General features: G+C 39.9%; 1 protein-coding gene across 1 annotated transcript in view; it reads right to left on the bottom strand.

Annotated features, from left to right (window-relative positions):
* The window catches only part of ZNRF2 (zinc and ring finger 2), an 89,367-nt gene extending 62,931 nt beyond the window's left edge, over positions 1-26,436 (bottom strand). Inside the window, exon 1 of the mRNA XM_003896148.4 lies at positions 24,923-26,436. Within this exon, the coding sequence (XP_003896197.1) occupies positions 24,923-25,385 (463 nt within the window). The 5' untranslated portion in view covers positions 25,386-26,436. The remainder of the gene's footprint in view (positions 1-24,922) is intronic.
* Between the last annotated feature and the right edge of the window lie 485 nt (positions 26,437-26,921).

The raw sequence follows: 26,921 nt of genomic DNA, 5'->3' as shown, positions 1-26,921 counted from the left end.
AATAATGTTTTCAATGTTTCAATCTTATTTTCATTGCCATAAGTGCCAGAAACACGTATGACAGATGAATGTAACAAGAATCACAAGTCTTATGAAAAATTTCCCAATTCACTGATTTACTAAAGTACCCAAGCATAAACTTAAATACACAAGTAGGAAATATAACACTTTAATCTTACAAGAAATCAAATGTTAGCCCTAACTGAAAATACTAGGGAAACAATATTTCTTGCTGGTAACTGGTCAACCTCATCTACAACACTGCTGTAAGAATTGAATCATACACACAAACACATGTCCACATTAAAAATTGAAAAAGTCTGCTCCTTGCTAAAATGAGTTCAAGAAATGAAACTAATGACTTACAAGAAAGATAAATTGTGGGTGGTTATTTGTTATAAAGGTTTTTCAAGTATACTTTTTAAATGACAATGTTTTAAAAAACAAGGAGAACAAACTTACAAAAATACTATCAACATGCAAATAAAAGCTAAACAAAATAAGCCATATCTTTCTTGAAGCTTAAGATATCTTTTAAAACATGAGTAAAACTAGTATAGTTACCTATTTTCCTAAGAACAATTAAACTTTATGCAAGATTAGAATGCTCGAAGCTTCAGAAAATAAGTACATTTACAATGATGAAAGACAATCAGTATCTAAAACAGCAAAACGTTATTCCCAGTGGTATTCGGGTAGATATTTAACAACTGTTCTCCAGCGGAAAAAAATCCTGATTTGTAGCAGTTGCTGATTTCCATGGTATAGTCTGTCCTATTTCAAGCTACCAAAGTGAGATCACTGAACACAGAATAGGAAAGAGATGTGCAATTGCACACTGATAGACTATCTCCACCACACAGATATAACAGGTGTCAACAACCTCAAGAACACAGAAAACAGTAAAATATAATAAACCTAGCACATAAGTTTTGAGTATTTCCTTCGTTTTAAATATAATTTAAATGTAATTTATATAATTTAATTTTAATGATGGTTATATTTAACCTCTGGCTAGCCGAAGTCCTAATAATTTATCAACTCCAGCAAGAGCTAGTTCCAGCACACCGGAGGCACAGAGCTCCCTTTTTAACTCACCCCAGTCCTTTATTTCCCTCATTTTCCTATAACTTTTTGCTGGGTTAACGAGGAAGCAAGTCATGCTATTTTCATCCATCACCTCTCTCAATGATTTACCCTAAGCCTATATGATGAATGTCCCTTAAGTCCACCTATCCTTGCTGTTCAAACAAGACCCAACCTATGGCCCTAAACATAACAGACTGGTAACACCCATTCACCCTTTTCCCCAGTTTTATCACAGAAAAAATGAAGCAATGGCTAGTTGCACCTGCTGCAAATATACTTTCCTCCACCTATTCCCTCAACACCACTATGGTTTTTGCCTGACAAACATTTTTAAGTTTCCTAAAAGACCAAAATAATTTGCATTTACACCAATATCATTTACAAGCCATATCACTTGCAACAGTATGTTATTACTTTATTTTCTGCCAATCTGACAGGCATAAAGTGCTATCACATTACTACTTCAGTCTGCATTTCCCTAGAAAGCAATCTGGCAAAATCTATTAAATGTAATAACAGGAATGCTAGTCCTGGAATATAGTGGAGTAAGTACTTGGACCTGCCATCCTAATTAAAACAACTCAAAATCCAGAATTTTTTTTTTAAATCTTAAAATACATGAATGAGGTGGCAAGAAGCTGTAACTGCTTAGGCCAGAAAAGGAGAGGAGACTGGAAACCCAAAGAGATAAAGTGAACAGAAGCAGTTGGCTTTTGCCTTCAGCTAGGATGCCCTCAAAGGGTTATGACTTCACTGTGAAGGTAAACTACAAAATAATATTACTCTCCTTACCACCACTACCTAGACAACTTTAAGGAAATTCTATTCAATAATGACACTGGGTGGGGAAGGGATAGAAAAATCACCAATGAGAATTTGGAACCACAAATAGAGTTCCTGCTGCTTCTACAGTCTGAATTTATAATTCCTAGGTGGTTTAAATCCATTAAGCTGATATTTCCCCCCATTTGGCTGGCATCAGAATCACCCGGAAGCCTTATTAGAACACAGATTGCTGGTACTCTTTCTGCCTCCAAGTTTTAAGTAGGTCTGGGGTAGGCCCCAAAATGTGTGTAACAAGTTCCCAGGAGATGCTGATGCTGCTGGTCTGGGACCAATCGTAACGCTACACTGGGTAATTCAGTTAATAAAGCACCCAGACCATACTCTTTGTCATCAACACAATCCCTACTCTTAAGATACCTTTTTCCAGCAGAAAAACACTAACATCACAGTTTATCATAGTCTATGAGCTTATGCCTCAAGGCAAAATGGAACCTGCGAGGCACAAAACAAAGGATGAGTAGGCATCAGCAACACCTGCAAACTTGTTAGAAATGCAAATTCCCATTCCTCATCCCAAAACTACTGAATCAGAAACTTGGGAGTGGAGCCCAGCCCTCTGGGTGATTCTCAGGCCCACCAAAAGTTTGTTTGAGAATCATAAAACATCTAAAAGATTCATGATTTTAAAAAAGGGTCAAGTTACTATAAAATTAATTTGGGAGATACTGAACTAAAATGAGTTAACTAGTTTTCTTTTTCTAATTTTTTTTTTGAGATAGGATCTCACTTCCATTGCCCAAGCTGGAGTGCAGTGGTGTGAACTGAGGCCAAGTTGAGTGATCCTCCCACCTCAGCCTCCTGATTAGCTGGGACAACAGGTGCGTACTACCACACCTGGATAATTGTTTTCTATTTTTGGTAGAGATAGGGTTTTCCATGTTGACCAGGCTGGTTTCGAACTCCTGGGCTCAAGCCATCTACTAGCCTCAGCTTCCCAAAGTGTTAGGATTACAGGCATGAGCCACCACGCCCAGCCTTAGACTTCTTTATTACAGAACTTTAGTAGGTTACCAACTTGCTCGGTTACTGAAGTCTTCCTTCCAGGAGAATCTTATGAGACCAGTATTCTCCAGGATAAACTTTCAGTGATGCTGTGCAGAGTGGATTTTGCTCTATGGGCGCTGATAGTTAATGGCACACACCTGGAGTCAGACTGGAGTATGAATTTGAGCTCTGAAAGCATTAGTAGTAGTAGTATGGGAGAAGGTGCAGTTAAAGAGTAGCAGTGATGATACCGCCACCAGTTCCTTTCTGTTTAAAAAATACATGTGTTACCATAGAAAATAAATGGCAATATACAAGAATAAAAGAACAGCAGTATTTCTACTAGTCAGAGATAATCAATTTTTAGTGTATGGACATTACCTTGTCTTTGCCTTTTTAATGTACATATATACACTAATTTGGTAACAAAATTACCAAAAAAAAAAAAAAAAAAAAAAACCCCATAGTACTTTATAGCATAATCATTTGTTTCCAAGGCCCTGATGGATGGACACTAGAGACTATACATTTCTTAAATGTATAGACAGAAGTTTTTCTTCATCCTTGCATTCCCATGACCAGAAAGCCTCCCTAACCTATTGCAACATGCGCTGAAGTATTTTTTGACTAAATGAATAAGTAAACAAAGAAAATAAGATACAGAGACTATGCATGATATTAAAGAACATTTCCAGTTTCCTCTATGCTCAATTTTAAGTCAGCTAAAATACAAAAGAACATTTAAGCCATGTGCAGCTTGGGTTTATAAAAGTCCACTATCACATATTCACATATAGAATGAAGTGCGTTTTTCTCTAGTCCTTGCTACATATACTAATTCTTAAAAAGTAAAAGTTCTTTAAAATATTAAGTACATGGACATAGAGCAAAAGCAGGAATGTCAATGGCATGGCAGACAATTTGGTCCTCAACAGACTTCAGTTTTCTATGAAGTAAGCGTGTCTGTGTTCTCAAATTCCTCTACAGTTTCTGACTCCAAAAACTGCCTTGCGAACACCAAGGAGTGAAGCCGACAGAACTGGTTCACCACCCCTGTGGAAAGAGTGAAGCAGCCTCCTTCCCTGAACAAGCAGCAGCATGCTCCTGTCCACATCTCATCACGGCTCTTTTCAGTGCAATAGCCTATAAAAGGACCCTGCTCCAGGCTGCTGACATAATCGTCTGTTCTTATATTATACATTTAATTACCTTTTTGGAGGTATAATGGGATTATAATGGGAATTTTGCCCGCTCTAGTATATTCAAATCTAAGACAAAGATAAGTTGTTTTTTTTAAAAAAAAAGCCTCATTATCCTGTGGTCCATTTTGGAAAGTGAAGCCCAAGAAAGTGAAAGATGAAGGTTCTAAAGCTAGATTGATTGACCTCAGAGGACCATGTCCAGTGTCTCTTCCAAAAATATTTAATATATCAAAAGTGAATGCAGTGAACCATGCCCCAGATTGCTTTTAGTAATTTAAGTCCCTTTTCTAGCTTTTACTTATTTATTTTGAGACCCAGTCTCACTCTGTTGCCCAGACTGGAGTGCAGTGGCGTGATCTTGGCTCACCGCAACCTCCACCACCCGCGTTCAAGCGATTCTCCTGTGTCAGCCTCCCAAGTAGCTGGGATTACAGGTGTGCGCCACCACACCCCGCTGATTTTTGTTAATTTTAGTAAAGACAGGGTTTCACCATGTTGGCCAGGCTGGTCTCAAGCTCCTGACCTCAAGTGATCCGCCCACCTCTGCCTCCCAAAGTGCTAGAATTACAGGCTTGAGCCACGGCACCTAGCCCCTTTCCTAGCTTTTAAAACACTCTCTTCCCATAGATACCAAAGGAATCCAGGATGAGGTTCTGTCATCCCAGTTGTTTTTCTCAATCCAGGCAACTTGATAAGAAAGGCTGTAAGAGCAGGGCAGCAGACTCTGCTCTCATCTTTGATAAATGCAGAGTCCGTATTTAAGACAGTATAGTCTGATTGTTGTAACAACCATAAGAACTCCCCAGGCTCCTCTTGCACAAGGCTGAAATTTTTTTAGCCCCAGCTGTAATTTTGGATTACAGTTAAATTGTTTGATTCATTTATACTTTCTGGGCTTAAATATGGAAACAAAAAAGAAACATATAAGCAGAAAGAAAACTACATGTATGTAGTCATTATCTACCTAATATTGAAAGATTCAGACTATAACAAAACATAATAAATTCCCAACTCACAATCTTCATTCAACCATTTCTCTGTATTCCTTGAACAGTGAAATTTCTCCCAAATTTGGAAACACTTATCCTAAAAATAAAGTTCTCTGAACTTTGTCCTTTTCCTGGAGATTCGGAATTTGCAAATGAATCAACCACTATATCCCACTTTGCTGTAGTGAATCCTATTTAAAACACTTAATATCATCCAAAAACTTTGCTAATCAGATAATGCAAAATTAAAGAATAGATAAAACAGGAAGTGTTAGATTCTAATTAAGTTTATCTTTTATTAGAGATATCTACACACTCAAGCCTCACTTATCTATCATTAATTAAACATCTGGGGTATTCTGGCCAGGTGCGTTGGCTCACGCCTGCAATCCCAGCACTTTGGGAGGCCGAGGCGGGCAGATCACGAAGTCAGGAGATCAGGATCATCCTGGCCAAAATGGTGAAACTCTGTCTCTATCAAAAATACAAAAATTAGGTGGGCATGGTGGTATGTGCCTGTAATCCCAGCTACTCACGAGGCTGAGGCAGGACAATCACTTGAACTCGGGAGGCAGAGCTTGCAGTGAGCTGAGATTGTGCCACTGCACTCCAGCCTGGGCGATAGAGTGAGACTCTGTCTCAAAGAAAAAAAGAAAGAAAGAAAAAAAAAAACTTGGGGTATTTTTAGTTTTAGTGCCCACAAATTAGACTGCAGTGTTACTACACAGTAACTGACAGGGTGGGGGCTAGGGAAGGTAGAGTGAAGGGGAAAAAGGGCAATAGCAAGAATTTTCTTAACATTTCTAATGACTACCCTTTTTAAACCTCATTTTACAGTTGTCCAAACTCCTGACATGAAACAGTACACGCTGTATGACTCCATTTATATGAAGTTCAACAACCAGGAAAACTAGTCAAAGGCAAGAGAAATACATAACAATAATCAGCCTCTTAGCAGTGGGGCAGGAATGACTGGGAAGGAACATGAGAGAATTCTTTGAGGTAATGAAAGTAATCTCTATTTTGACAGTATGTTGGTACACCATTTACGTATCTGTCAAAACTCTTCACATCAGGCAATTAAGATCTGCGCATTATGTTATCACTCATAAATGGGAGTTGAATAATGAGAACACATGGACACAGGGAGGGGAACATCACACACGGGGGCCTGTCGGCGGGTGGGGGGTAAAGGGTAGGGATAGCATTAGGACAAATATCTAATACATGCGGGGCTTAAAACCTAGATGACAGGTTGATAGGTGCAGCAAAACACCATGGCACATGTATACCTATGCAACACACCTGCATGTTCTGCACATATATCCCAGAACTTACAGTAAAATAAAGATCTGTGCATTCCACTGTATGCAAATTAATCCCCAATTTAAAAAAGGAAAAAAACAGCTGCTTCCTTCCCACTAAGAGGTCAGCAACTGGTGATGATAAAATTAAAGCTCAAGAAAAAAAAATTATCAAAACAGTTAAAAAAGGATCGCAAGAAGAATGTGACAATCACCAAGCTCCACGAAGCCAGGGTCCATGAATATGACACCCACTATTATTATCACCCAGTACATAGCAAAAGCTTAATATTGTATTATACGAATTTTCAAGAATTAAAAAACCGTACAAAAACATCAGAGAGCTGTACTCCCAAAAATAAGAACTTCAATTAGACATGAAAAAAAAATCTCTGATCAACGGTTTGTAATTAATTTGGGGGTGACAGAATCCCCCTTGAAATTCTAATGAAAACTATAAATTATTCCTCTAGAAAAATGATCATAAAACACAAAATTTTATATACAATTACAAAAGCTTCATGGATCACCTGAAGTTTTTGTAACTGACTCCTCGGGGATCCTCTCACTGTAACCTAAAAAATTCTTTCTATAACTAGACACAATTTTAACATTGTGCTTAATATAAATAAAAATAAAAGACAACTCTGCTTTGTGTTATTCAAGTTAGGAACTAAACCAGATGATCACTGCAGTTTTTTCTTTTCTTTTCCTTTTTTTTCCCAATTCTGCAAGTCCATTGATTTATACTGTGTTTCATAGAAAGTCATATAACATTCCTTTAGAGAAACAACTCATAACTTTCTTTCAGGTGTAACAGCTAATGGCTCACTAACGTTTACTCAAATTATCTTTTTTTTTTACAGTTTAATCTCAACCATTTCTCTTTCTCTTCTGATAACTAACTATGTAATAAAAAACACTGCAATTTTTCTTATACAATAAGGATACACAAGAGTTATCACAGTGTGGTAGACAGAATGGCCTCCCAAAGGTGTCTATATTCTAATCCCTGGAACCATGTTAGGGTACATGGCAAAGGGGAATTAAGGATGCAGGTAGAATTAAAGTTGCTAAATCTACTGATCTTAAAATAGGGAGATCATCTTAGATTATCTGAGTAGGCCCAATGTAATCACAAGGGTCCTTAAAACATGGAAGAGTCTGGCAAAAGAGTCAAAACCAGAGATGGCAGTGTGCTAAGTGTTGCCTCAATGTTGCTAGCTCTGAAGATGGAGAAAGGGGCCAGAAGCCAAGAAATGTGGGTGGCCTCTAGAAGCTGGAAAATGCAAGAAAACAGGCTCTCCCCTAGAGTCTCCAGAAGCAGCCTACCAACACCTTGATTTTTGTCCTGTGAGACTCATTTCAGACTTTTGACCTCAAGAACTGAAAGGTAACAAGTTTGTGTGGTTTTAAACCACTGTGTTTACAGTAATTTGTTACAGCATCAGTCGGAAACTACACTCATTGTGAAACGAAAAAAAAAGCACTGGACTGATTCAGAGTTATTATGAGTTATACTACTTAAAAGTCAAATTTCTACATAGCTCAGAGACTCAGTTTTCTCATTTATAAAGTGAGGAAATTAATGTTCTTTGCCTTTTGCAAAGTGTTACTTGAAGAATTTAATTAGAGGATATCAATATGCTTTTGTAAGCTATAAAGTATCTACAGATGTGAACAAGTAATATTATTATACAAGATCCATATGAGCAAAATAACATTCACGCTGGCATATTAAAATACATTCAAATACCATATACAATGAAGAGTTCTAGAAACAAAGCTTCATTAATATTTACTGAAGCTATTTCTAATATGTATTTTTGAGGGTTTTATGACAAAAAAAACCCCAGCATTTTAATCTCTAGAAAATCTCTTAGAAATTGGGGTAATAAAATTTTGAATGTAAGAATTAAGTCTTCTATTACATAGAATATGGAATATTCCATATTCCATACAGAACAAAGTACAGAATTTATCACACAGTAATTTGTAAAAACTTCTAAAAGTAAAAGGTATGAAAATATTATATACAACAAATTATAATAGAGAATTTGATATTTATAGAATTATGTAACTTGGAGTATGGCCAATTCTTAATCACCTTTAATAAAACAAAGGGGGGTGAGCTGGATAAATAACATCCACAGAAATTTTAAGTTAGTTATCACCTTTAGACTTCTCCCATTCTACTGCCACAATAAATATTCTTTCTCTTCTTCCTTCCAACTCTTAAGGAGTTCAAATGTTCCAAAAAATAAGGAGGCAGACAGGAACCGATGTAGTTTAAATTTCTATGGAATTCAATCCAACATATCTAAGCTAGCTAAAATCACAAAATGCCTTGGCAATAAAGGCCCTTTCTTCATTCATGGGAAGCAACAAACTTATAAATACCATTTTAATTTAAATTCATAACCTTCTACCATTAGAATTAACACAATAAATCTAATTTGTAAAAACTTAATTTTAGAAACCAATGGCATGGGAGGAAATACTTAAAACATATAAACACAAAAGACTAACATGTATAATATAGTGCTATGGTTTGGATATGGTTCTTCTGGTGCCCCTTGGCCCACTCCCAGTCTCATGTTGAAACCTAATCCCCAGTGTTGGAGGTGGGGCCTAACGGTAGGTGTCTGGGTGTGGGGACAGATCCCTCATGAATGTCATGGTGCCATTCTCTCAGGAGTGAGTTCTTACTCTTAGTTCCTGCAAAAACTAATTGTTGAAGAGAGTCTAGCATTCCTTCCCCTTTCTCTCTTGCTCCCTCTCTCACCATCTGATCTGCACATGCCAGCTCCTCCTCACCTTCCACCATGAATGAAAGCAACCTGATGCCCTCTCCAGAAACAGATGCTGGTGCCATGCTTCTTGCACAGCCTGCAGAACCATGAGCCAACTAAAGCTCTTTTCTTCATAAATTACCCAGTCGCAGGTATTTCTTTACAGCAACAAAAAAGGGGCTAATAAATATATAACAAACTACAAATCAATATAAAATAGATGAATAACCCAATAGAGAAACGGGCAAACCCAATGAATCAGCAATTGAAAAAAGAAACATGTAGCTAATAATAAACACATGGGAAAATGCCCATTTTCACTAGCAATTGGAAAATGTATCTAATAAATCAAATTTTTCATCAAGCAAAATAGAGGAAAAGAGAATAGAATACCATCTAATAACAGAAAAGTTATAGGAAATTATACTGCTGGTACAGAATAAATTAGTATGCATTTGTAAAGGGGAGTTTTCAATATTTATTAAAAATTGAAGTGTGCCTACCGCTCAAGCAGAAAATTCTACTTCTAGGTGTCTGTTGTATAATAAAGAATTTGTCTGGTTCCTGGCACAGAACTTCAAAAACTCTTGAAATTTTCCAAGTGATGGGGTGTCTTTGTTATTCATGAAGTTCTTGGATCACACCTGACTTTAAATAGACAATTCAGAATGCGAGCTAGTCACCAAAAAGACCAACCACGTGATTAGAGGGCTGGGACAGCCCGATCTCTGGGGAGAGGTGAGCTAGAGATTGAGTTCCATCAACTGACCGGCCAATTTTCAGTCAATCATGCCTTCATAATGAAATCCAAGTAAGTCTGGACACCTAGAGTTGGAGGAGTTTCCTGGTTCATGAACACACAGATATGCCAAGAGGGATCCACAGCCTGATTCCACAAAGAGAACAAAGGAAAGCTCCGCATTCAGGATCCTCCTGCACTTGGCATTGTGTGTCTCTTACTTGGCTGATCCTGATCTATATCCTTTATAATAAAACTAAATGACAAGAATCATAAGTATCATGTTTTCCTAAGTTCTGTGAGTCATACTAGTCAACTATCAAACTTGAGGCATCATGGAATTCCCCAAATTTTAGCCTGGTGGGCAGAAATGCAGGTGCCCTGGAGACCTCTGAGATGTGGCCGGCACTTGAAGTGCCACTTGAAGAAAGCAGCCTTCTTGGGATAGTGTCCTTCCCAAAAGCACCTGCAGCATCTGACACTAACTTCAGGTAATTCGTGCTAGAATTATACTGCAATATACTTGTTGGTATCAGAATAGTGATCATCCTAGAAAAAAAAAACATACATATGTACAAAAACGTATTCATAAAGATGTTTACAGTAACACTGGAAAAGCAGAAAATTATAAACATTCTAAACATTTACTAATAGAACAGTTAAGTAAACTATGGTGCATATGTACTATGGAACAGCAAGTACAGGACACTTAAAAAGAAGAGTTGTGCCGGGCATGGTGGCTCACGCCTGTAATCCCAGCACTTTGGGAGGCCGAGGCAGAAGGATCACGAAGTCAAGAGATCGATACCATCCTGCCCAACATAGTGAAACCCTGTCTCTACTAAAAATACAAAAATTAGCTAGGCGTGGTGTCGTGTGCCTGTTATCCCAGCTACTCAGGAGGCTGAGGCAGAAGAATTGTTTGAACCCAGGAGACAGAGGTTGCAGTGAGCTGAGATCGTGCCACTGCACTCCAGCCTGGCGACAGAGCAAGACTGCATCTCAAAAAAAAAAAAAAGATGTGTTGCATTCATATGTTCTCTCATGAAAAACTCCTTTAAATACATATTATGGAGAAAAAGTAGGTTTTAGAGGAACACAGTATGACCACATTCTTGCCAGTAACAGCCTCCATCACAAAATCACATACAAAATGAAACTACTTTTTTCTATGTACTTAAAAGTATGTAAATGAGTTAAAACGGAAGTATACATATAAAAAAATAACAGTTACATCTGGGAAGACAATGGGATCAGCAAAGGAAGACTGGAAGTGACTGTCATTTTATCTTAATTATCTGACTTTTATAGAGGTTGATTCCTATTTCTTTTGCAATTAAAAAAAGAGAACTTCCAGATAAAGGGGACTAGTTGAACATGTTCATTCATACCAGAGGACTGAAAGTGACTTCCACTTTTATTGCATCATCTGAATTTTTTTTTTTTTTTGAGACACAGTTTCACTCTTGTTGCCTAGGATGGAGTGTAATGGCGCGATCTCAGCTCACTGTAACCTCCGCCTCCCGGGTTCAAGCAATTTTCCTGCCTCAGCCTCCCGAGTCACTGGGATTACAGGCATGCACCACTATGCCCGGCTAATTTTTGTAGAGACAGGGTTTCACCATGTTAGTCCAGCTGGTCTCAAATTCCTGACCTCAGGTGATCCACCCGCGTCGGCCTCCCAAAGTTCTGGGATTACAGGCGTGAGCCACCACGCCCAGCTGCAACATCTAAATTTTTATAGGAGTGAATTCTTATTTCTTCTGCAATTAAAAAAAGAAAACCTCTAAGTAAAGATAACTAGTTGTACACATTCATTAGTTTCTGCTCAGTCCAAACATCCTACTAAAATGATAAAAATGTAATTTTTAAAGGGAATACACCTAGAAAAAAATCAAGAAAATGAAATAAAAAGCAGTACCTTTAGACTCTGGAAAGAAAATTAATGAGTAATAATTTTCACTGCAGAACTAGGAAAGCAGAGAAGCAAACTGATTGACAGCAGGCACCAGAATTGGCAAGCACAAGATATCCCTGGAAGCAGGGGTGAAGGCAGGCCTCAAAAAGAAAGATTCATTGCCAGTCTCTGTAAGAAGCTGTGAGATCTCCCAGTTGTCCTCCCTGACTTCCAGCAGCTAAGCAACCCCAACCCTGGCACTACACTAGAAGTTTGTTATTTGGAGAGGGAAAAGTTTCTAGACTTGCAGACAACAGGAATAGCTGAAGGCAGAGGTCCTGTATTGATACTAAATATGGAGATTAAATGAAAGCATCATTTTGAGTATTAGGACTCTCAATCTTCTTCTCACTCTGCTCTTAGATCACTAGCATAAACGATTGCGTCTTCCAGGCAAGAAAAGCCATTTCTGGAAAATATGACCAGCCCAAGAAAAAAGACAGTAATACTCCCGAGAAAATGGCCCAGATAGAGGACACTACACGCACAGAGAGCTTCCAATTTGCTTTTTAGTGATCTCCCACTTTAACAGTATCAGGAGTTAGCCAAAGATCACCAAACATTTAAGGAAAATATCTAACAAAAGAATGAAGCTAAACAAACAGAAAAAGCAAGTGGAAAGAAACTGAGTAATCAGGAAACGGAACAAAGCATACACACACATATACAAACCTGCACATAAATATATACACAAACAGATGTACATGTAAATACATATCAGTAATATTCTTAGAAAAAGATACTGTACCCACAAAACAAAAATGGAATATATGAAAACACACTTTTTTAAAGACCTCAGAAATTTCAAAAACATTAAAAATTAAGTTAAAAATTAAAATTACAGAAACAAATAAAAATTGACAGAAGAGTTATAAGATCACATTTTTAAAAGTCCCTATCTGGGCATGGTGGCATGTACCTGTAGTCCCAACTACTCAAGAGGCTGAGGCAGGAGGATCACTTAAGCCCAGGAGTTCAAGGCTGTTGTGAGCTAGGATCACACGACTACATTCCAACCAAGGTGACAGAGTCTCGAGACCTTGTCTTTAAATAAATAAATAAATCCCCCAAAAGAAAAAAAGAACAAAAAGCAAGGACATAAAAAAAGAAGAGAAAAAAGAAAAAGCAAAGGATTACTCTAGGTGTACAACATCTAAATCATGAAAGAAAAAAATGGAAAAAAAAAAAAAAAAATCACAGAAAGCAGCCAACTCAAAGAGCCTACCAAATATGCTGCACAATGAATGAAAACAGTTCCCTCCCAAGGCATGTAATAATGAAATTTTCATACAAAGGATCAAAAACCATAATGACGTCTATGTGCTCGACAGCAACACTAGAAGCCAGCAGGCAACAAAGCAACACATTTAAAATTCTCAGGGAAAATAACTTCAACCTAGAATTCTATATCAAGTCAAAGTACTAATCAAAAATGAGGGCAGAAATAAAATATTTTCAGAAATGGAAGTCTCAAAACATTTTTACCTTACACATATTCTTTCTCAGTAGGAACTACGAGATTATATCAACTAAAAACAATGGAGAACGTCAAGAAAGAAGACACACAAATTCAAGGAACCAGGAAACTGAACATAAGAGAGAGGCAGGTAAATGCAATTTCCAAAATGATGATGAACAAAAAGCGATCTCAGGATAATCAGTTCAGAACACGGTAGGTCAGAGGGTCCCAGAAGAGACTTTAACAAGAAAATGACGTTCAGGAAATATTATATGAATAATCTGAGAGGAGATTTATACAAATGAGGGAGGGTTGTAAAACTAAAGAATGTTTTTAACTAACAATTTTTTAAAAGACAAAAGAGAAAACAAAATTGTACAGGAAAAGAAAAGCAGCCAAGTATGAAAAGGACTCTGAATTATTAAAAGTTAATTAGATTCTGTACATTTCACAACTAAAATATAGAATAACTCACACTTAAAATACTACAAGTGGTTGATCTAACTTCTGAGTCTCATCTCCAGATAACAGCTAAAGAAATTATCTACTCTACCACCGACTTCTTATGACATAGACTCAAAAGTCTTATGAAGTAACTATCCTAACACATAAATTACTATATGAAAGTGACTGTATTAGTTCAATGTTTATAAAGACACTTAAAGTGGCCAATAATATTAAATATCCTTAATTCTTAATTTTATTTTGTTTTAAAGAAAGTAATGGCAATCCTCCAAAGAACTCTGTATACGGTAAAGTGGTAGGAAGAGTGGACAAAAGGAGTTATTAAGGAACTGAGAATTCAAGGTGACCAGATACACTGTTTGTGAAGAAGTGCTATGATAGACAGGAAATCTGGAGAATTACAAATCAAGACTTCAGGACTCTCGGACTGAAGGGTGCTGAAGCACCAGCAAAGCAGCGAATTGCTTTAGTAAATGCCATGTCATCCAGGTTGCCTGAGATGCAGTAAATCATGGAACTAAAAAAAAAAATCTAAGTTTTTCAGCCTCTGCCCTGAAGCAGCAGCACGCACTTAATGAAAACACTGACCTACCTTATCAACCATCCTTCCAACCATCTTCGACCGCCCACAAAACACACTCACATTGATAACACTTTGTAACACCTTCAAATGGTTATAAAAGAGCTATAAGCACAGTATAATTTTACTTCTAAGGCTATTTTATAACTGCCTCCATTTATATAATCTACATTATACCTATTTGGTTCAAAAATTAATTTATCTATATTTACATTACACAAATAAAAACAAAGCATACCACTTCTTTCTAGAGCAATACATTTTTATATATAATTTAAACACAGCAATAATTCTGATAATAATCTTATCTTAAAACAATAAAGTAGTTATCAAATACATTTTGGGAAACATTCAATATTTACAAAGTTTTTACCATGTGTTTAGCAGGGTAAATGTGCTGAAAAACTCAATTTAAATGTCCAGAGGAGAATTCTGTAAATACAAGGAAGATACATATTATAAAAATAATGACAACTGGATTGCTTCTGCAGTCTGAGCAGTTGGCAAGTGAAACGAATATGGTATCAGAGTAAAGCACACGGTCTTTTGAGGAGGGTAAGACTGGAAGTGGGGCATAAATCTTGGATGTTTTAACTTTTTCATTCATTGAAGAGGTTCGTTCAATAGTTAGAAGCATAAAGGCATGAAGTATGTGGACTACTTTAACCCTCACAATACTACAAAAGCAGGTTTTTGTTTTGTTTTGAGACAGAGTCTCGTTCCGTCACACAGGCTGGAGTGCAGTGGTGTAATCCTGGCTCACCGCAACCTCAGCCTCCTGGGTTTAAGCGATCCTCCTGCTTCAGCCTCTGGAGTAGCTGGGACTACAGGCACGCACCACCACACCTGGCTAATTTTTATATTTTTGGTAGAACCGGGGTTTCCCCATGTTGCCCAGGCTGGCCTTGAACTCCTAAGCTCAAGCAATCGCCCCCCTCGGCCTCCTAGAGTACTGGGGTTACAGGAGCAAGCCACTGCACCTGGCCTGATTCTAGAGATGAGAAAACAGAGGTACAGAGGAACTAAGAAATTTGCTTAAGGTCAGCCCAAGAAACATGACTTGAAGACTTAAACTCTTCCCCACAATAACAGAATACAGCCTGGACATAAAGTGCATCCCATCTCTGCTTTTGTAATTTATGGACACATACAGAACTCAAACTGAGTTAATCTGAGTCCTTTCTGCTGGAGGTAGAGAAAGATACTCCCTTCAGGCCTGAAAGATCGCATGTAGTTGAAAGTACAGAGTCTCAAGGCCCCAGCTTAAAGGCCCATACTGCCTGGGGGCAGTGGCTAACACCTGTAATCCCAGACACACACAGACACAAAGACATAAACACACACGTGCGCGCACACACACTTTCTCTCTCTCTCTCCCCCCCCCCCCCCCCCCCCCCCCTCTAAATTTCAGCTCCAGGGGCCTGGGTTCCTGCATTAGTTCCTTCAATTCTCTAAGTTAACCTAGGATTCTTTTCAGTAATTTGAAACAATATACAGTTTTTCCACCTAATGTTATTTTGAGTTATGCTTCTATCCTTTACAACTGACAGACTTAAGATTCTCTGACCATGGTGCAATACTTTTTTTATTTTTTGAACAGGAGTCTTGCTCTGTCATCCAGGCTGGAGTACAGTGGCACGATCTCGGCTCACTGCAACCTCTGCCTCCTGGGTTCGAGCAATTCTCCTGCCTCAGCAGCCCCTAGTAAACTGAGATTACAGGCACCTGCCACCATGCCTGGCTGATTTTTGTATTTTTAGTAGAGATGGGCTTTCACCATGTTGGCCAGGCTTGACTCGAACTCCTGACCTCAGATGATCCACCCACCTCGGCCTCCCAAAGTGCTGGGATTTCAGGTGTAAGCCACCATGCCCAGTCACGGTTCAATATTTCTAAATTAACACTAGAAGTAACGAAAGGGTAGTAGTAAGGACAACCACAATAAAGCCACACTTTAAAATAACTTCCAAGTAAAAGAAAATATCAAAATGCAGTTAACATGATTATTCCTCGATAGAACTGACTTTTCAAAGAAAAAGAAAATGTGTACTCAATGATAATGAAAATGGTAAGTATCCAAAGCTATGGGAAGTGACTATATGTAACAAGAAGTAAACACAGCCTTAAACACTTTTATCATTAAAAAATATTCAATAAAAAATAAAAGAACTAAGAAGCTAGGAGAAAGAACAAAATTAACTTTACAAAATGAGAAAGAACAGAATAGAGGTAACAGTAGGAAAAAATTAAAAACCAACAAAAATAGCAAAATTTATTGTCCAAACTGAGCACTGGCTCTCTGAAACATATTACACAAAAGAAATAATCCATTATGTATATCTGGCTTCTTTGTTCTTTTTTTTTCCTCAGTTCACATATAAATAGGTAAATTAAAGAACTATTACAGACTAACCACAATCAAGCAAAAATTAGGATATTCCACATGGTCAGAACTTATGAAACTGAAATGGCTGAATATACCTATAATTTTCTGACACACTAAATATTTTCATTGCTAAAAAAAAGAGCTCTAAAATGAAATAATGACTCTGATAGGTGATATTACTCAAAATATATCTACCAATCTGCACTTATAAATATCAAAAACCACACAAGTTTTTATGGGTTAAAAAATTTTACATAGTCCTAAAGATTATACCTTGCTAGAAGCTGTTTCCATTTCTAATGAGCAAATTGGCAATAAAGATCAAATGCCTTGAACAAAGCATATCTTTGTTTCTGGCAATCCCATGTCGCTGATAAATTTTTAAGAACTGGCCGGGCGCTCACGCCTGTAATCCTAGCACTTTGGGAGGCTGAGGTGGGCGAGTCACTTGAGGCCAAGCATTTGAGACTAGCATGGCCAACATGGCAAAACCCAGTCTCTACTAAAAATACAAAAATTAGTCAGGCATGGTGTGCACACCTGTAATCCCAACTACTTGGGAGGCTGGGGCCCAAGAATCACTTGAACCTGGGAGGCAGAGGTTGCAGTCAGCCAAGATTGTACTACTGTACTCTAGCCTGGGCAACAGAGCGAGACTCCATCCAAAGGGAAAAAAAAAAAACAAAACTGTAAAAATTTGCTTACCAGGATGTTCACGGCAACAGTATTTTATTACAACTGTACCAAATTGCAAACAAACTAAATGCTCAACCATAAGGAACAACCAAATAAATCCTTGACTCTTCATTTTCTCTCATACCTCCACATCTAATCCAGGTAGCTCTATCTTCAAAACATGGATATCCAGAATCTGGCCACGGCTTAGCACCTCCAGCACTGCCACCCTACTCCAAGCCACTGTTATCTTTCATCTGGATTTCTGCCTCCTTGCTGACTCTTGCCACCTCACACAATAGCCAGAGTAATCCTTTAAAACCCAAGTCAGATTATGTCAATCCTCTGCACAAAAATACTCCAGTGTCTCCCCATCCCATTTTAAAACCAAAGCCAGAAACTACAGGTCAGTGGTTACGAGGCAGTTTATGATTCTGTCCCAACGTCACGCCACCCCACTATGCTCTCATCTTCTACAGCCCTCTGCACTCCAGCTGCAGTAAATCTACATATCAGGTACACTCATGCCTCAGGGCCTTTACAGTTGCTGTTCCCTGTGCCTGAAAATGTTTTTCCCCCAGAGATCCTCATGGCTTGCTCCTTCACTTTCTGCTTGAATTGTCACCTTGTCAGTGAGGTCATCCTTAAAACCCTATTTAAAATAGCAACTACAGACAGGGCTCCATCCCAGAATCTCTATCAGCCTTTGCACTCCATTTTTTTCCATTACACTGAATGCCCTAACACACTATTTACTTTACTTGTTTGTTTACTCTCTCTCCCAAATAGAATAATAAGGCCCCTAAAAGCAGGGATTTTTATCTTATTTCTTCACTGCTGTATCTCCAGAACAGTGTCCAGAAGAGCGGGTCCTCGTTAAATATTTGAGTGATTTTTGGAATACTGGGTAATAATTAAAAATGCTGTTATAAAAAATTTTAATAGGATGTTAGAAACTGGTGGAAATGGAAAGAGCACATTATCAAAGGATATGTAACCCATGGATCAAGAAGAAATCATACGGGAAATTAAAATACATTTTTCACTGAATGTTAACAAGAACACTTCAAAATCAGTGGGATTCAGGTAAAGCAATTCTTAGAGGAAAAATCGTAGCTTTAAAACTTTGTATTAGAACATCAGAAAGGTTAAAATCAAAACAATATAAAAATGAATATTCCTAATTTTGTGTCTAAAACAAATACATATATAAAAGACATTAACACTTTTTTCTGGTTATTTCTGGTGATAAGATTACAAATGCTTTGCGATTTTTATACATGCTTTTCTGTATGTTAATTTTTCTTTAGTGAACAGATATTATTTTTATAATTAAAAAAAAAAGGTTTTAAAAAACTTCCTTTCCCTGTGGTTGAATTCTAATTGCTGGCCTCTTCCTTTGCCTGTCTCTTAAAATACTTGCTTCTCTGGATTCCATCCTTGTCCTTCGTCGATTTATATTCATCCCTTAGTAATCTTAACCACTTTCTGGATTCATTTATAACCTGAATATTGATTTCTCAATTTTTTGTAATATCCTGAATTAGAGACTCATGTTTCCAACCACTTAAAGGATACTTCTATCCAGATGGAAATCCTACAGCCACTCAAATTTAACAGGCCTAAAAGGAACTCATTATCATTTCCTAAAACTTGTTCTTTTCATCTTTAATACTGGTTAAAGACATCACTATGTACCCTGGTTCTCAATTCTATCAGTTCTACCGTAGAAATCTCAATCAAATCTAACTTTTCTTCTCCCTCACCAATGCCATGTTTTCAACATAGGCATCTTCTATCAGTTATATTCTAAAATTCGAATCCTAACTTACCCTCCTGCTATCACACTCTCCTTAAGAACTGAATCCTGATAAGGGTTGCTGCATATGGCCTGAAGTCTGCACCACTAGAGAAGGTTGCCATCCATGTAAACTACGATTGTTAATTGTGCCCAATGGCCTAATCATGATACTCCCCCTGCTTTCAAACTTCATGAGATAAAACAAACCTATAGCACTACAAAATCCTTCAACTGGCTCCACTTTCTATTTTTCTAGCTTCAGGTTCTCATCATTCCTCTATGCACCCTGCAGTCCAGACATATTTAACTTTTCAGTATGCCCTATCAAAACCCACGCTTCTGTGGATTTCTCTTTAGTCTATAGTGCCCTCTCTCCGTAAAACTTCTAAATCCTTCAAACTACAGTTCAAATGTACCCTCCTCTGGGAAGCATTTTTTGACTAGCCTAGACAAAGATACTTCACTAAGCATTTTGCTAACAGTTCTATTACAGAATTTGTTGCACCGTATAATAATCACATATACCCATCTCCCAAATTCAGTGGAGAGTTGAGCAGTGCATAAAGAAGCCCCATATTTGAACCCTCAGTAACTACAATGCGCAGCCCCTAAAAGGGGCTCGATTCATGTTTATTAATACTATACTTACCATATGCATTAGGACAACTTTTTAAAAGTAAATAGAAAATGAGTTTAACAAAAAAGTTACATGTTCAACTGTCAATCTAAGTCTATAATCCATGTGGCAGACAGAACTGATGTGACTATTCTTGGTTCCTACACTTCCTGGTGTTTAAACCTTTGTATAATTCCCTCCCCTTGCACGTGAACTGGACCTATGGCTTGCTTCTAATCAATGAAATACAGCAAAGGCAATGGGTTGTATGTGATTACGTGTACATGATTATGTAAGAACATAGCACCAGTTCACCTTTGCTAGACTCTCTTCCTGTGCTGACCTTGAAGAAGCAAGCTGCTCTGAACCTAACAGACACAAAGAAATAAATTCAGCCAATAACCCAAGGAAGTCTGGGGGCAGACCTTTCCCCAGTTGAGTCTCTAGATAACAACCCAGCCCTGGCCAACACTTTGACTGCAGTCTTACAGAGGCCACAGCTAAGTTGTGCCCAGCCTCTTGACCCATAGAAATTGCGAGGTAGTAAATGTGTTGCTTAGAACCGCTAAATTTGTAGTCATTTGTTAATAAGCAGCTTAGAAAACGAATAAAATCAGAAAGAACCTAAGGCATTTCTGAACTCTTTTTTTACAAAAAGGCCTAAGTTTTGTCCAATTTCTAAACAAGTAAATGTCATGTACATGCAAAATTAAAACACAGACTAACATTTCAAATAAACAATAGTTCTTAAGAATATTTACATAACGTAAAACTTAGGAAGTAATTTGTTACATAAAGCAGTTCCTACACTCTCTTTTAACACATTTGCCAATATACCCAATTTTACATAATACTTAGTAGATGTAATAAGTGTAACATTAGGGCAATTCTCCTTACAAGCCCAAACAATAATAAATAGTTTAAAAGTTGATATCTAATTAACGATATTTGGTAGTCAGAAGAACTTACTTACTAGTCATCAGGCAAAGCAATCAAATTGGAGGACAGCAAGGGACTTGCTGGAGATATGCCTGAGGGAGTAGGACACTATCTTACAACAACAGGGCTCTTACTCCCTCAGGCACTGCACCAGCCAGCAAAGCATCAAAATACCAGGTTCTCAGGTCATGCTGCTCTCAGATCAGGTGACGCCCTGTGCAACTCACCAATCCTCCCCACCTTGCAGTCAAGAATAGTTCCAAAAAATCCCCAAAGCAGAAACTTCCACGACATAGGCCACACTTACACACAGCAAAGCATATAATACGAAGGCATGAAATTACAAGTGAGAAACAATAACCACCAAAATTCTTGTTACTTCAGGAGTGGCAGAGGTTGTGGTTAGAAGGCTCATTTTTCTTAGAAAGAGGCAAACATTCCTCTTCTGCCACTCCCCGTAAAAGCCTTCAATGGCACAAAATAACATTCAAGAATAGGAAATAAATTACAATATCCCAAATTCAAACATTTTGGCACTTGATATTGGTAAGAAGTGATAACTGAGACCAATTCAATAATGGTTAATTGATGAAGATAACCTAACACCATAAAACTTCACATCTGCTTTACAAATTAAGAGAAATCTTCCTAGAAATACAGGTCTTCTTCAACATATTCAGTTTTAAGAGGTAACCCGCACTCCTTCAATATAAGAAAACATGTTTCACAAGTAACAAGGCACCTGAATGACAATCAGACTACTGAAATACTCAAGAGCAAGCCACACCCAAAAAAGCTCAAGAAAATCAGGAGGCCAAAAGCAACCCCACACCACTGGTTGTCTGAGATTAAGTCATTTTACATTTTCACTTCCGGACTCAAGGACACATTATAGAAGTCCACACGATTTCTCTGGAAATAATCTCCATTTATTGGTATATTTCTATAGCCCAATTCATCTACCCCATCCTTGCCGCATCAATAAAGGCTATTTTACCACTCATGTTATGCTCTTATGCACAAAGCTACTTGACAGTGGAAAAAAAAGTAGACATAAATTAAAGGCAAACAAACCCTCTCTAAGATACTATCAAGATTTTTAAATATTAGGAAATACCCTTAAGACCCGTTTTAAAACAAAGGTGATGGACAATACTAGCAGTAGTCAAGAGAGTGTCTGTTCACTTTAACACTCCCCAGTCTGAAAAGAATAACAAAGACAAGATTTACTTCACCTAAAAACTCCCATATAAATATAATCATATTCTGATGTCCAACAACTCAATTCTAGGAAATTTCTACAAACTGAAATATCTGGATTAGGCATTTTTCTTCCAGTCTCTAGAGAGAGTAAGAGCGTATATAGCCAAAATAGATGTCCAAAAGACAGGAAAACATAAAACCAACACAGAAAACTTCCTCGTTCAATGTGGCAATTCATTGTGAGGGAACTACTAACAATTCCACTTGCTAGAATCTTTAAGTGTTAAAAATAAAAGTGGGGGGACTGTTTTTCATTCTCTATAAATTACATGACAGCTCACAAGAGAATAATTTTGACTCTTATTGGTACCATATTTTCTTATTAGGAGATGTGAATAATCTAAACAACAATTAAAACAACAGTTTTACAAAAAACAATATGAACTTTCCATTAATACTGAAATAATCCTTTTATCAGTTTTCAGATGGAGTTATTTGCATATAACCATTTATACAATTTGTAACTGAATAAATACAATAATGCTATAATAGATACTAAAAAAATTAAGTAAATGTGAAGTATAGTCAAGTCTAATTTTTTTAATTATGAGTCTTCATCTAGCTCCCTAAATCTCAAGATGATGAGAAACATGCTTCTATTATTTTCCTAATAACCTGTCCACTAAAATATAGGTAAAAATCTCAGTAAAGCACGCCACTAAGATGGGTTTTTACATAAGTGTATTCCATCTGCCTGTCTCAACAAAAATTTCAGGATGTGGCACTTTCATCTGATCCTGTCATATAAGAATAGGTAGTTTCTCCAATCCCTTTCCAGCAATTCTCAACTGAGGTTCCTCATCTGAATCACCAAACACAGGAAATTATTTCAGTGACTGTTTTCTCAACTGTTCCAAGAATGATACATAACTAAAACCGTCCTAAATGCACTGGAGCTAAAAGTTAAAATGCATTGCACACTACAGCACAATTCTCTCCACAAAGCCGGTTGAGACACGCTGCTATAAGTTCCTCAGAAACTGTCACTGTACTACTAGGTCCCAGTCACCCAACCCCAACAGCACTAAAAGAACTATAGTGAGTGCACAAACCTAGAACTTAGATAAGAAAAAAGATAAATGCTTTATCTCCAACTTTAAGCAACTAGGTATTTTGATTTACTCATTTACTAGGAAGCATGGAGCTCAACTGTTTGTCCCTTGCTCTGAACGGAATGCATTTACTTAACAAAATAAACCCACAGAAATATAATGTTTCTCAAAGGGAATTATCAGCTCTTAGAAAATGAATTTTTAAAAATCAGCATATTAAATAAATATTAACTATTAACTTGACAAGGCTTTTCCTATTCACCCTTCTTTAGCAAACTTAAATATTCACCTTTTGATAACTGCTAAATGCAAATTTTCACTTTAAAAATATAAATATTAAAAACCAGTTTGCCCTTCAATCTCACACCAATCACCAATTCTCAGAAACTGCCTTTTATATTCTTCAATGTGGACTACAGCAACTTCAACTGGTAGGTTAGTTGTGATCAAATCACTTTAAGGACACCAGTAGAGTTCCTTTACTCAAAAGCAAATGACTTTTTAAAATGGCCTAATTTTAAGAGGGATGCATATTTTTAAGCAGCAAAAATTACTTTAAAACAAGGTAGCTAATTAAAAGTCAAGCATCATTCCATATTGAATGTGCAAAGCGTTACTAAAAGATGGGAAAAATTAAACATGACATTCTTATTTTTAATTTATGCTGGCGTGTATGCTGATAGTACAGAACATTAGAACAGATAAATTACTACGTATTCCACTTTACTAAGTCTCCACTCAAAGTTCCTACTTTTTCAAATACATGAGTAAAAGAGGCACAAAAATGTAGGGGATGCTGTTTTCGCTGCTAATCTGTGCTCAGCTGCGAATTCTTCTAATATCGGATGCATAAAGCGATGAAATGGGAATGCTTATCTTCTATACTTCTATTTATTTTCACAAATCGGGGAGGGGAGGTGGTCTTGATTCATTTACTATTAGCGTTTTGCAATAAAGTAGATCAGCATAAAACACAACTGAAGAAGAATTCATTTTCCCAGGACAATGCACCCTTCCTCTTGTTTCTATAGTAAAGCCATCTTTTGCTATTAAAAATGCCCATTTTTCACAACTGACTTTTCCTTACCTCTAGTCAACACTGCTCTTCAAAAGAACCTAGCCAATGACTGTACCTTGTAGGCTGATTTGCAAAATTTTTACTTCCTTAGGAAATTTTTCCATTTTCTAAATGTTTTCCAAATTAAGCAGGACTCACATTAACTGTGACCTTAAGTAGCGGTTTAGTGAGGTTTAAAAACAAACTTTTCATTAACGCATTCATACAATTAAAGTGACATAGTAAGTGGGACTGACACAGATTTAAGGATTACAGCTTTATATTAAAAGTCGGTCCAAAGATGGTAACTCAGCGTTCATTCGAGACCCTTTGACTTTTGGCCTTTAAAAACTGTTCCCCACTGAGTCCCCAGATAGAACTACATTTAGCAACGGGTCTCCTCCTGACTTCCTGGTACTAAAAGCCACAACCACAAGGGCTGTTTCGTCTGTTTGTTGTAAAACAACATTTGCTCCAGTCATCTCTATGGAAAACAGACTTTCTCTACCGGGGAGCCGCTGAGGTGAGGGTGCTCACGATGTTTAAAAACCAAACCACGCGTCTACGCGATAGCGGCACCGCAGGAGTTAAGTGCCGGGGGTTTCTTCCCAGGATGGAGGCTTGCCCGGCCGAAGGAGAAAAGGAGAAGGGTAAAAATAGCCGGCGGCCACGACCCACGTGCAGCCGCGGGAGGACCGAGCGCGGGCGCGCGGAGAGGGGTCCGTACCTCCAAACATGTGCGGCGAGAGGTGAGCTGGTAAGGAGCCGATCACCAGGCGCGGCCCGCCGGGGCTCCCGCCCACCGGCCGGTCCCGGCCGCCGCCGCCGCCGTCTTCAGGGCTGCTGTGCACCGAGTCCTGCGAGCCGTAAGGGCCGCTGCTGCTGTTCGGGATGCTGAAGGAGGACTGCGCCGCGCGGGCCCCCGACGCCACGCTCCCCACGGCCCCGCCGAGGGAGCGGCTGCGCGGGGCTGCTGGGGCCGCCGCGGCCGCCGCGGCGCCGCCTGAGGCGCTGGGTTGGTGAGCGCTGGGCACCTGAGCCGGGAACCTCCCAGCCGCGGCAGCCCGAGCGCCCCCGCCGCCGCCCGCGGTCCCATTGGCCCCTCCACTGCTACTGGAAGGTAGATCCGAGCCCGAGTAAGCGCGCGTGCGGCCGTTAGCGGCGGCCGGGCCGCTCTGCTTGGCGCCCATGTCCGCCCTGCCCTGGGCCGGGCCCGCGCGCTGCGCCCCGAGAGCCGGGAGGGCGGGAGCGAGCGCAGGAGCTAGAGGGCAGGGCCGAGGCGCCGCGGCCGGCCCAGAGAGGCCCCCGCACGTCCAGGGCCGCCGCCCGGCGCCCCGAGGGGCAGTCGGCGCCCGGCGCGCTCTTCTCGGGGCAGTGGGCGAGGCCGGCGGCCTGACGCGGGCGCAGGAGACGAAGAGGAGCGGAGAGGAAGAGGTCCCGGCGGCCGGCACCCCTCGCTGGCTCCAGCAAGAACGGGCGGCTCAGGTGGCCGTGCGGCTGCCGCTGGTTTCGGTTCTGGTGCGCCACGACGGGCTGCTGCCGCTCTCTGCCGCCGCGCTCGGCGCCCCGGGCCTCGGCACCGCCTCCTCTCGGGCGGCCGCTGCTACCGCCGCCATCCTCCGGCTCCCACGGCGGCTGGCGGCTGAGTGGGAGGCGCCGGCCCAGACTCCGCCGGGGCCACTTTCCCTCCTCCCCCAGCCACCCAGCTGTTATTAACGGAGGAAGAGGAAAAACGGGTGGCGCGCGATGGGAGGACGAAGAATGGGAGGGAGGGGTGGCGCGCGCTTCCCGGCAACCGTCGCCTCGCTCCCCCTGCGAAGGAGGGGCCGGGCTGGCGGGAGGATCTGGGCCGCGAAGGTGGGGGTGCCCGGGAGGGGAGGAGGTTCCCCGGCCCTCGCGCCGGAAGACCGCGGAGCGGCGCGGCGGCAGGGTGCGCCCAGCCCGTGTGTTTGGGTCGCGCGCGGTGACCCCGCCCCCGCCCCCTCGCGCCGCAGGGCCGATTGGCTCCTGCCGGCCTTGCTCCGCCTCCCCTGGCCGCGACCTGCCCGCCCCTGCTCCGCCTCTCCAAGGTACTGCGGTGTGGTAGGTGCTGCCACCCGTGGACTCGGTGATGGACAGGTGTCTGGCCCCGCCCCGCCAGCCAGGGCGAGCCCGTGTCTTCCTCGCGGGGCCTACGCTGATAGGAGGGACGGACACCCGGCGCCAACCAGAAGGCGGCCCCTCCTCCCGCACGTGGCCCGCCGACGCTGGAGGAGCCTGTGTCAGCTGCAGCTTTTCCTGGCAGGGGGCGTGAATGGCTGTGTCCTGTGCCCAGAGCCATTTGGTTTCGGTGGGTGTTGGTGTTACACACTGATTTAAAAAAAAACAGAATCTCAAAAGCCAGCTTGATCTGAATTAGACTCACTCATGAAACACCAACCTGGGAGGAAGCGCAGAGTTGGAAGAACTCGGGATAATCCAACTTGACCTTCCGTGGTAGGGCAAAAACCGTCGTGCCAGGAATGCTGCACCTGACTCACAAAACCTAAGATCTAGGCCCAACACCAAACTAAATTATGTGTAGTGAGCAAATTATTTTACTTTTTTGGACTTCAGGTTTGTTTTTGTTTTTGTTTTTGTTTTTGAGACCGAGTCTCGCTCAGTCACCCAGGCTGGAGTGCAGTGGTGCGATCTCGGCTCACTGCAACCTCCTCCCGGGTTCGAGCGATTCTCCTGCCTCCTCTTCC

Source organism: Papio anubis, chromosome 4 (assembly GCF_008728515.1).
Source record: "Papio anubis isolate 15944 chromosome 4, Panubis1.0, whole genome shotgun sequence".
Lineage (NCBI taxonomy): Eukaryota > Metazoa > Chordata > Mammalia > Primates > Cercopithecidae > Papio > Papio anubis.
This window is presented reverse-complemented; position numbering and strand designations above follow the sequence as displayed.